At 42.0% G+C, this 12,449-nt stretch overlaps 1 protein-coding gene across 6 annotated transcripts in view; it reads right to left on the bottom strand.

Moving 5' to 3' along the window:
* The window catches only part of ARID1B (AT-rich interaction domain 1B), a 327,634-nt gene that overhangs the window by 91,661 nt on the left and 223,524 nt on the right, over nt 1-12,449 (bottom strand). For all 6 annotated transcript variants that reach the window (XM_065835870.2, XM_065835865.2, XM_065835868.2 and 3 more), the window contains one exon: nt 7,129-7,372. In XM_065835870.2, the coding sequence (XP_065691942.2) occupies nt 7,129-7,372 (244 nt within the window). The remainder of the gene's footprint in view (nt 1-7,128; nt 7,373-12,449) is intronic.

Here is a 12,449-nt window from a genome sequence, read left to right as displayed (position 1 = left end):
ATGTAATTTTAATCAACTGAGAACTTTCATCCCGCGAGCTCCCTCCGCAAGGTCACACACACCCCACGCGCGGCCATGTGCCTCTCATGCAGTTTGCAAACGCCAACTTGTATGTCACCTTCTGTTTGGAAGGGGGAGTATCGACGCTAGCAACCCCTGGTTATATCATTTATAAACATGCAGATGTGGATTATTAAAGATTAATGCATTTTGGGATTGGTGTCGGCATTCCGTTTGTCTCACGCCGAAACCAATTCTGTTCTTCATTAGTCAACGACAACCCACATCACCCTGTTGTGGAAGAGAAATCAAAGGTGCAAGCATGAATTGAGAATAAGTGATGAAACTGATTACTAAGAAACTTAACGGCTGTAATCAATCAACACATCACAATAATTTGAGTCCACTGTTATCTGGAGATGGGGAACAAACAGAAAAGCTCTCTGTCAGAGTTGTTCTTTTGCGTTTGCTTTCTAAAAACCCGCTTTGCCATTTGACTTCCATATCTACCGACAGAGTGAGGCTGTCGAAGGGCCGTTTGAATCTTTCAAGCAGCAGCTCAACCTGCATGAATTCTGTCCCTGAGGAGAAAGAATATCTCACCTTTCATTAATTAAGAAACCCCATATTATCTGGAGATGGTGAAAATGTTCTTCTTTTGAGGCTAAATGGCTATTTTCTAGATGGACCACAATTAATTCATGCCATATTTACAATTGTCCAGGTTCCTTCTTCTAAGGAGGGACACACCGCATATCCGTCTAGCCAAGTCTGACACTTAACTGTGACACACGAAGGTCGCTTTAAATATCTCTAATGGCAGTGGTACACAGTCCACTGAAAAACTGGAAACTGCAACAGCCATCACAGCCATCACAGAAATCAAACCACTTATGACATTTATGCTCTGTTTTATCTAGGTGTAACAACGATCTGTCCACAACAACAAAAACATACTGATGGAAACCTAACAGACTTTTCCCCTTCGCTCATCAATCACTGCTTAGTATTGCAAAGGATGAGGAAGTGAAAGACAACATTTTAATTTATGATAATAGGTAAATTAATGCCCTATTTGGCAACACAAACAAGGAGAGGGAATCTATGTTTGTGTAGCCAAGTAACGACAGAATAAAAAATCCCAAATGTTCAAAAACAAATATACACTGTACTAAATTTCTTGACAAACACATAAGTGGGTTGAGCAAAAAAAAAAACATTAGAGAGAAACGCACAGGTTAATGATGAAATGTAAACAATAATTGTCCAAGGATGGCCTTAAAGTATACACCTAAAACGAACAACAAACATACCTGTCAAATCTTGGCAGCTGTGGTTAAGTATATTTGAGTTTTGTTACGTGAACCAGAGCACATGCATAGTTATGCAAAGATTTTAATTGGATTTCGACAGCCGTCATACTCCAGGTGGATTTGCAGCGGCACGGGGCTGCCAAAGACTGGCGGAGCCACCGGGAGCGGCTGGCTGCAGCCGCCCTGCCACGGTGCACAGCACCTGCTGCCCTGCTGGGACAGCGAAATCGGGCCTGGCAGGAACCAACAACGAGGACAAATGGGGCACGGCGCAGAGCGAGGCGATGGGAACGTGAGTGCTGCCCATGTGGGACAGGTTCAGACGAAGCCTTTGTGGGGTGCTGGGTGACCCTCAGGGCTGGGCCCCCCAGACCCTGCCGGGTGTTCAGGCCATGGGCCAGAAATGTTCGCCACTGGCTTACACGGCAAGTAAACACGGAGACTGAAATGCGTGACTGTGAAATACAAACATTGGTAAACCAGATATTAAGCAACTGAAAACACTTAAGACTAAACCCCAGAAATTACCCTTAAAAATAACCACACAGGGCATGCTGGTTTTGGTGACTGATTGTTTTTCTATCTGATGCTTAACTTAAGAGATGATGAAAAACAGCAGGTTCATGGCGCTGGAATATGAGACTCTCTGTCATCAGGAAAATCTAACAGGAGGAACTCAAACAGCATGTCCTTATCTCATTTTATCTCCTGTACCTGTTCTGGGAAGACCACCTCTGCAGAGGAACACAGCTCCCTGATCTCTGGCCAGACAGCGAGTCCCATAGCAGTTTTGACAGTGTCTTTTGTAACATGGTCTCTCCTCAAGAAACTAGATCAAGACTACTTAGTTATTTCATTCAGCCTTGAGACAACAGATTATTCATCAGTTGTGACCTGGGCTGAATTCTAATAGATATCACAGGTTAGAAGCTCCACATGCTAATATATCGAGCTAGAGCGCCTCGCTTATTTTTCCTCTTGTCAAAAGACAGAAAAACCCTAAATGTTGTTCAAACCCTTCAAAAGAAAGGGTTTTAAACTACTGCTATGTGAAACATCCACATATTTCATTTGTAAGCATTCTAGATTTGCAAAACTGCTGAATAGATGTTTTGTGCACTAGCAGTGATTAAGAACACAGCTACGTCAATGGCATTTTGCGTTTTGCTTTTTTCAGGTCTGGATGCCAACGAACAGCATGCATCTTCCTTGCAACAAGCTGTTGCAAGATTTTTGCCTCCGGAGAAGCTAAGGGGGAAATACTGATATATGTGTTAAAATGATCTTTCTAGACAGGGGTATCACATCCATTTTACAAGGATAACATCCCCTTTCTTGTTTCACAATTTTTTAGGGTATCTGTAAAATTTCAAACAAAAAATACAGTATTACAAATTCACTTTCATATAGTAGTCTTCTCTACTTCAAATACCTTTTGAAAATAGTCCATAACGTATAAACATACCAGTGGTCATGGTCAATGGATTAAGTATGTGGAATAGCTCAATCTCAAGCAAAAGATTCTTCCAAACTCCTGTTTAAAACAAGATCTGTCCGATCAGCTTGTCTTACTGCAGCCACTTCTGGAAACAGTTCAACTCTTAGGCTTCTCCTTTTATAAGGCATGAAAGAAAGCATCACTCCTATTCAGAGTTTTGCATAGTCCTTTTGGATTATGATGAACTATAGCTCATTTTTTTTCTTCTCTCAGCATTTTAGTCACTGTAGTCTATCCACACATTGACTAACATTCCCACCACGGCAAGATGTCCCGTTACAGCTCTGGGCAGCCCATTCTCCTCTCGCTCCTTTTTTGTCTGGAGTGCCAGTTGTAATTCTGATGAGTCCTGGATTTGAAGCTAGCTAGCTGATCAATACAGGAGGGGAAGACCTCCAGTTTGCAGATCACTGAATGGAACACGTCTATTGACCCATATCATTATCAGAATTAAAAATTTGGGTTCTTTTTAATTAGAGGTGGGTGCTGATCACTAATCAGCATAAATTAAGATGGCTGTCAATAATATTCCTAAGTGAGAATACCCACACACGGATTTCTTCCTGAAAATTACAACTCCAGCTGTATCCAAGCTCCTTGGCAAAAGAAGACATCAATACAATTGTAATAAAAACAGCAATGCAGTTGATGCCTAACAGAGTGAAAATAATCTTGTCTGTTCAGAAAGTAAATGTAACATGTATTAAAAGCACAAATCAAAATACTGATCTATGAGAAAAAAAGCGCTTTTACATACTTCAAAAGACGGCATTTGCTATTCATTATTAATATAGCGTACCTTTCTTTTCTATACAGATAAAAATTGATGTAGAGCTTTAAAAATATTAGAATCTATTAACTTGTACAAAAACTACTTGTCCATCATGGGTTAAGGGATTCCTGGCCTATCAGCAATCTTACACAGAACTCTTAATACTAAAAATTTTTGCTGCTTACACCGCAAGGGAGAAAGAGCTGACAAAAGCCTTTGGCCGGTGAGATCAAAACTGGGGATGGGGGGCAGAAAGGGGAGTTTAGCTTATTTACATTTTTGCTTTGTTAGTAAACTGGAATGGTTGGAGAAGGAGGGAAAGAAAAAAAAAAAAGAAAAGTAAAATTAACAGCCACTAAATCTTCTGGCAACAGCAGCGCATTTTGATGATGTGCTGTGTCAGCTTCCACTAATGGTTTAGGGTTGAATGAGGCACAGTTCAAGACCCAAAGGAGTGCAGGGCGTCACATCTAATTCTTTGGAAGAACATGTACCCTAATTATGAAGATGGCTACAAAATATAAATATCAGGATTTCTGACAAAGCAGAAACATGATCTACTTAACAGGAAACCAGAATGTCATTTTGAATCCCTAAAAATCAGTAGGATTTCAGTCCTGTAAAAAATGTGCATATGAATGAGAAGTGTTACCATTTTGAGAAAGGACTATCTTTCTGAACAAAACCCACCAAAGTTGCCTTTTTTCTCCTCTGAGGGGTTAATCTCCCTGGTCTATTCCAGTAACGCAAATGGAAATAAAGTCTGCGTATGTGTGTGAAACCACACAAAATATCCATCCAGTATTTCAGAGAGCACAGGAAGGAAATGCCCACTGAGCCAGGGACGTGCCAATGTCAGTGCTGCCTGTGCCAGTCCATTCCTGAGAAATTCACGGCATGACGCAGAAAGCAACGCGGGGTGGCAGGCTTGCAGTGGGGTGGGGAGACAGCTTAAACAGGCAGCGGAGGAGAATCAGCCATTTGGGAGGTTTAATAGGGGGCTGTTTGTTTGTCTGCCCTTTTGAGGTTAAATTAGTCTTCAATTTTGTTGCAAGGAAGGAGGCATTGGGAAAAGGATGCTTCCCTTCCAGTAAACCCTGGGAAAGCAACACCTTTATTTTAACGGCCTTCCCACCAAGAACCCCCTGCAACATTTTGGCTTTCCCTAGCCATAGCTATCAGCAACACAACAGCTGCTCATTTTACAATGACTTGCTGGAGAGGGAATGATTGAAAGAGCCAATCTATGTCACATGGAGAAGCTGTGGCACAACATTGCAGGAGGTAATAGGAGAGGAATGAGGTCAGAACAAACAAGGGTAGGGTGAGAACGGGGAGGAAAATAGCAGAGAACAAAATTATTAAAGGCGAGACGCTGTACTACACAATCTACGTTTAAAACCGGCCACAACCTGAACGCTGCAAACAACCACAGAAGCGCAGACGAGCTCCGTATTAGTTTCTCACAGGGTCTCGTGAATATGGCTGATGAAAAAAGCTCCCAAAGTCCTACTAATGAAGCACAATGATGGGAATACGCCTAGGTGAAAGCACAGTTTAATTCATATGGCTTTAAAGCCCCAGCACCTGGTGGTGTCCTGCTAGTCAGAGGGTTTTAAATAGCAGCCTCACTCGTGTCCTTTTGTAGCTTGAGAAACGCAGGAGCAGCAGCAGCAGCAACGTTACGGCAGCTGCCCGGCTCCCTCTGGAGAGTTCCGCGCTCGCTCACGCCTGGGAGTTCACCTTCAGCAAAAGAGCTGCAGAGAGCGGGAGCTCGCCCACGCCAGGGAAACAGCAGCGGGCGATTTTCATCTGGCACCATTCATAAAATCCCCTCCTGAGGAAGAGCTGCTTTTGTGTTGCCGCAGCAGACCAGAAAACCACCAAGCAAAACGGTAGCATGGTTTGTAAGAAGAGGCAATATTTTTTTCATTAGGCCAGTCACAAAAATGAGCTTTTAGGCTCAGCTGAAGTGATTAAGTGACTCTGAGCCTGACCTTTGGGCCCACACCCCTTCTATTTTTACCCCAGAGGCATCACTGGTTTCATAAAAGTTATTACTTTCCCCTACGCACTGTCCTGTTTCAACCCTTATCTACCATGGCTATAATAAAGCTACTTTCAATGTCACAACATCCTTTCCCTGTTCAGCAGTCAGGCTACTAAATGCAAATCCATTTACTTGCCCGAGTCCAACTTTGTGAAAACGTTTCCTTTCCAGCCAGGTGCACTATCTGGCTTCACTCAACAACAGGGATGGGTTTCTGTGCCACGTACCGGGAAATATGCTGCAAACACAAAGCTGCCACGCTGCAGATAATGCAAATACTCAGGTCCTGCCGCCGTCCCCTCTATTTCTGGCCAGCCAGAGCGGCAGCAGAGGGCAGAAATGACTGTAGGGCACACATGCAGCATCAGGGCTCAACACGCTCAGGCCACAGTGAGTACACAACATTCCTGCGTGCACTGAGCTTGCTCCCCTTTGCTTATCTAGTTTAACCTCTGCATACAAACAGGCGTGCACATTTTACACAGATACCTTTGTATTGAATACCAAAACACATGCCACTCACTGGATTTTAACCTGCATTTGGTTACAGCACATCTAATGAAAAGGCATCACTGGTTTTAATTCTTTTAACTGAGCTCCATGTTGATATTTTTGTGGTTTTGTCAGCAACTGATGTTATCCCTGGAGTAATGTCAGCAGACTCCTACTCTTAGGAATTCCCCTAATATTCACAATGTCAGAAAATAATAAAAAACTTGAGGATCAGAAAAAGAATAAACTCATCTGAAAAACCAAATACATGTTGCTCCCTGACCCCCTGCAAGTACCATTCCAGATGGGTGGGGACAAGGTAAGAATTGGAATTAATGCATGCTTTTCTTTGTTCTGGATGTCTTAACAGATTTCCACAAACTTCTGAATGTACAGGAGCGACCATGTGTCATGCTCTCTGTGGCACAACAGAGCAAGTGGCAAGAATGCCACTGGCATTTCAATCATTACTGGTGGGCTGGGTTCCAAGTATTAATAACTTGGCCTGTGCAAATAATTAGGAAATATACAATATTCTGTACTCGTGTCCAAAATTACATGATCACAATATAGGGTTGGAAAAAACATGCCTTGTCCTACTGGTCTGAAACAACCATACAAGTCCAAGAGCCACAGTCAACAAAAATACAGAGTAAAAACAAAAAAGAGGCCCTGTAAATAATACAGAGTAATATATGACAGAGAGATGACGCATGAACCAAATACAAAAATTACCATCAACTATTCACATTGGTCAATGATAAAGACATGTATCAAACACATATGTGGAGTCAAGTTCAGAATTTTTGACCACTCCGAGGATTTGGCAGCTGAAATTTAGATGGAATTTACCCCTGCTTTAAGAACACTTTTTTTTTTTTTCCAGAAAAAGGCCCTGAAAATGTATGATTCTCATAAAATAAATTAATTTGGAATACAGGAGTATTTCTTTATTTAATAAATGTGTCCATCATTTCACTTTTGTTTGTTGGAACAAACTTACTTGGAATACTTGCTGGAGAGATGGGACCAGATCTCGACTGGTTGCTCCCAACGGGAGAGCCTACAGGGGAAGGCGATGGGCCCCCGGGGATGCCAGAGAGATGTGGAGAAGCATGAGGGGAGAACGGAGACTGTGCAGGGTTGCTCTGCTCCCCTTGGCTGCTCGTGGAGCCTGATGCGCTGACGGCTGAGCTCAGGGTTGCTTCGGTTCCAGTCGGCAAGTCATCAATGGATCCAGATAAATCCTGAGGAAAAAGGAAAAAAAGAACATAAGTGATTGTACGAAGTAATACTCAGGCCACAGGACTCGAGACCTGGCACAGTGACGAGGTCCATTTGTTTACTTATTGCAGCAGATAACTGAGAGGTTGTCTTTAATGTTGGTTCATGTAGTTAAATGATGTCAGAAAGCGAGGATACTATGTACAATTCTTGGCTTAATCTCTAATTCTTTTGAGAAAAAGAACAAGCAAGGGTAACAAATGAATTGGAACCAAATTCACTCAACATTAAATTTAACCTTTTCCATCTGGATTAAGCTTTCAAAATTAATCCCACAAATTCTGCCCGAGCTTACTAAAACTAATGAAAACGAAACTTCAGTTTCGATTTCACAGAGTATTTCATTTTGGGGTTTGCTACCATTACAAGCGCAGCTTATATACTTCACTCTTTAAACCACCACCAAAATGAGAGAAGAAGGGTTTAAAATATGCAGCCCTTGGGTCCCAGTTTCAGCTGGAAAAGAGCGAATTATCTTCCTAGTAGCTGATATCGCACTGTGTTTTGGATTTAGAATGAGAATAATGTCGATAATAAACTGATGTTTTAGTTGTTGCTAAGCAGTCCAGGACTTTTTCAGCTTCTCACAGCATGCCAGGTGCACAAGAAGTTGGGAGGGGACACATCTGTGACAGCTGATCCCAACCGGCCAAAGGGATATTCCACACCAAATGATGTCATGCTCAGCATATGAAGCTAGGAGAAGGAGGAGGAAGGAGGGGATGTTCAGACTGATGGCATTTGTCTTCCTAAGTAACAGTTATATCCCACCGGGCCGAGTGAGTGAGCAGCTGTGTGAGGCTTGGTTGCCAGCTGGGGTTAAATCATGACACCTGGTAACATCCCCAGCTCCTTCATCATGCAAAAGACACACAAGAGGTGGCCCTGCCCACAGTAGCAGCACAAGACCCACTGGCCGTCTAAGAGCAAGGAAGGCTGCTTCTCTGTTTCCATCAAATACCAGTTTGACCAGTGTACAATTCACAGTTTCTCTTCAATTTCATTTGAATACACTGAAAAACAGTTGGTGCATTTCACTTCATAACTGCTGCATTTTCAATGAGAAATTTCCTCCGCAGGTCAAAGCACATCTGAATTCTAACTACAAACTGCTGGGCATACTTCCTAAAGCTGTAACACAGGAGTTACACTGGTCTTTGGATCTGTGGTGGTAATTTGTTTTTTTAAATCATTGTAAAATTAGACATGAAAAACCAAGAATGCTGTAACAAAGCAAATGTGTGGCCCTTAATCATCAGGAAAAATGTTAATTCCTAAGCATCACAGAAAAATCTCATTAAAACAGAAGAGTGCAAAGATAGCTGTGCTTCTGTGACTACTGGCAAGGTACAAGCTAAGGAGCACGTTGCAATTTTTATTAGCAAATTAGGATGCATACAAGAGGCAGGGAGCTACCTCACATATAAAACAGGTCACTAAATGACCCCTGAGGCTTCCAGTAACTGGGGTTACAGAGTGTGTTACTTTGGCTGATACTGACTTCACTTGTCTGGCTCATGCAAGTGATTGCACCATAGACAACAAGATCTGTCATCTGAGTAGCACAAAAAGAACTGGGCTCTGCCTGGGCAAAGAGCTCAGGAAGCAAAGCCTCACCCTCTCTAATTTTCATAACAAAAAATAAAGTTATTTTTAGAAGTTAGAGAACTTGGATGAAATGCAAAGTGGTTTATTTAGAGTTTGGCTTGATGCTGACTACCTCTGTTGGAAGGGAGGCTCCCAGCCAGTCTCCCCTAACAGGCAGCTATAGCCAGTCTTCCAAGGCATGGAAAGAATACAATTAACAGTTTAAACATCAATACCATTGATTAAAAGACACCTAGAACACTACGTGTTATTCCTCCTCGTGCATAAAGGTAGTAAGTACAACCCACCCAACTTAGGTCCCTGCAGGACCTTCTTTCCAAACGTGATACACACACAAATACTTCAGGCACAACTCTCACCACAGGTTAAATTTGCTTTTTCTGACAAGCACAAAATTGTACATTATGCATATGAAAAGCAACAATTAAGTTGGAAACTTCAGTCTATGCGTGGACTCTGCATTCACTCAAGAGTAGACTTCCAAATCCCTACAAATGGAAATTAAATTGTGAAATGGGCAATAAACTATTTTCATTGTTTCTTTTTCAAAACTATTAACTGTAGAAAATGTAAACAAGAAATAACACCATTTGATACTGTACAGAGCAATGCTAGAGATTTTTCAGAGTAGAATGTATTTGGCAAACAGGTAAGCAATTACTGCTTTCCCATACATAATATGGTATTCTTTTAAATGGAATCAAATCACCACTGTTGTGATGTGTAACAAATGCTGCAGGAAGTACTGATAAAACAAATGCTGTTGAAAAGCGTATAATAAACCCCTGAAAACCGAACGTAGCAGAATAGAGCCTATTCTAAAGGAATACAAATCCTGCATAAAAAAAACCAGACAGGCACCCAGCTGATAGAAGATAAATAAAACACAGGGTTTTACATTTAGAATAACGAAGATTTTAAAGGGGTGTTTGGATTAAAGATTTCGTTTGTTGCAGCAAGCCATGAAGTACTTGAAAAACAAACATGCCAAAATAATGAAAAGCCGCAAAGCAGTCAGGACTGTCCGTGATGAAATTATCTGCTGTTCAGAGACCAAGACAAAACGTGACCACTGCCCACAGCACCTCCCCAGCTTGCCAAGCACATGTGTGGAGAAGAACCTGAGGACAGGACTGAAGTTCACTTTTCCCATCAGGCTGCATCCGACTTCTCCAGCCTCCCGCAAGTCGGAGTGACTGACAAGTCCCAGGTGCTTCCCCAGGTGCCTGCCTTCCAGGGATTTCCTCACTAGCGGGATGCAACCCATTCACACAAGTGGAAAGGAAAGGAAGAGCTTGCCTCATGCTTGCCTCACGCCAGTCTATTTAAGGGCAAAGCCGCCTTGGCCTCCTCAGTCCAGGCGGAGGGAGCAGCCAGGTGGGCTCGGCACACCTGGGGTTCCCTGTGCTCCCCACATGTACTCAGCCTCAGCACCGGGATTTCCTCCCTGGGCTGAGGAACTCCACAAAATCCACCAAAATCACCTGCCAAGGATGCTATGGTAGCATTCATTTGTCAGGCCATCCAGAAAGCTGATAATGAGGTTGCTCTCAGCAAGGCATGAAAGGCTGTTGCCTTCTAGATGTCTGGGCGGTGCTACACAACCTTTACCCTGTGTTACAGTGGGCTAAAATGAGAAATATCAGCTGTTCTGCACAGGGTGGTTTGCAGATGATTACTTTGTATTTTTTTGTTAACATATACTTCGTGGCCTTTGCCAGTCTTCTAAAGCAGAAAGCCTGAGTAGGTGAGCAACTGGGAAACTTCCAGCACACAAAGGCTTTAGATACACCTCTGTTATCCACAAAAGCTAATTGGGAAATTAAAGAGAAGGAGAAGAAAGACTCTATGTGAAGCACCTGGAAATAAAGAGCAGAAGTTGACTTACTGTTCCTCTATTATCAGTATTTTAATACTTGCTTTTACCCTGGTGAAACAGAACAGCAATGAAGTCATGTGCTATTTCCACATCACAAACATTTATTTATATATAAAATACTGTACACGTACACATTGTGTATGTAAATTACATGAATATACCTGCATTTACTTGGCATATCCATATGTAAAGCTATTAAAAAGCCTACTAATAAGAGAAATTCACAGTGGTTTAAGCACACAGCCTAGTTAACAAAGAAGCTCTGTAACTAATACTGCTCTAGAGGACAATTTAGTCAGCAGGGCACCAACTCTATTCTTCTTTTCTAAGTACTATCAGATCTATGATGCCTGTAAAGAACAGAGAGACCTTACTTACTGCATCTCATTCAAACCAAGGCACCTTCAAGCTACAGTGCTTCCATTTATCTTGCTGGAAAGTTGGCAGGTTCGGTAATTGCTGGGATTCTTTTAAGGGGCTGAATTCCCTGTACCCTAAGGCATGCCTTAAATTTTGCCTCTTTTCAGAGGCATTTTCTGGATAGCACTCGTTTTTTTCAGTCAAATGTCACAAGTCCAGAATTAGCAGAAAGCTCTTGTTGTACCGATCTGTTTCTTGCAGAGTAATCTTATTATTCTTGTCTATGGTATTGGTTTGACTATATTTTCAAACGTGACAGCCAATGTAAGAAGAAATTTATCATAATTTCTTTTTTCCCTGTCACAAATCCATATCACAGTTCTGTACTCTCTATGCCAGCTTTATATCCTGTATTATTCAGGACTGCCCAAACAGCTTTCAAAGTTCATTTCTAGATAACACCTTGATTACAAACTGAAACGTCCCTGCGCAAGATTTATCTCTTTTAGCAAAGTGTTTTATCTCTGACTATCTTGACTTCTAGCCTCACCTTCCACCCATGCACCTCTATTCTTGTCCCTCTGACAAGCACGAGAGCTAAAATGAACAGGATCACATTGTGCTTGGGATTATAATGTTATGCCTTCCTGGTGGTACGATCTTATCAAACTGACAGGAGCGCCAGTCTTGAAAGAGCACACAATATACTATCGCAACACAGTCAACAAGGGGTAGAAGGAAGTAAACTGCTTATATAGAGCCAGGAAACCCAAAGTTACTTTACAAAGAGAGCACAAGAAAAAATACAAACACCCATATATAACATCATGTTAACTTACTCAAGGAATACACCTAAACCAAATAAACAGCAAAAGGAGACTATAGCAACTCAATAATACCACCACATCATTACACACAAAGTGTGACAGCATTAAAGCATTCACCACGGAGCAAAAATTTACACCGCAAACACTTCATGCAGTTTGCTTGGGAGTCTAGGCAGACAGAAAACAAGATTTTACTAAAGGTATCCCTTGCTAAGTACAAACAGTTGGAAAATGATGAGCACCTTATCTGAAATCGCTAAAAAGGGAAAGTGTGGAGCACCTTGCTAACTGAGCTCCTACGTTGCTAAATTATACCTCAAGTTCACTGACACGTTACTGCAGTTCGGGGCTTTCCTACAGGGCTTG

The sequence above is a fragment of the Patagioenas fasciata genome, chromosome 3 (genome assembly GCF_037038585.1).
Source record: "Patagioenas fasciata isolate bPatFas1 chromosome 3, bPatFas1.hap1, whole genome shotgun sequence".
Classification (NCBI taxonomy): Eukaryota; Metazoa; Chordata; class Aves; order Columbiformes; family Columbidae; genus Patagioenas; species Patagioenas fasciata.
Note: the sequence above shows the minus strand (reverse complement) of the source record. Positions and strands in the feature narration are given on the sequence as shown.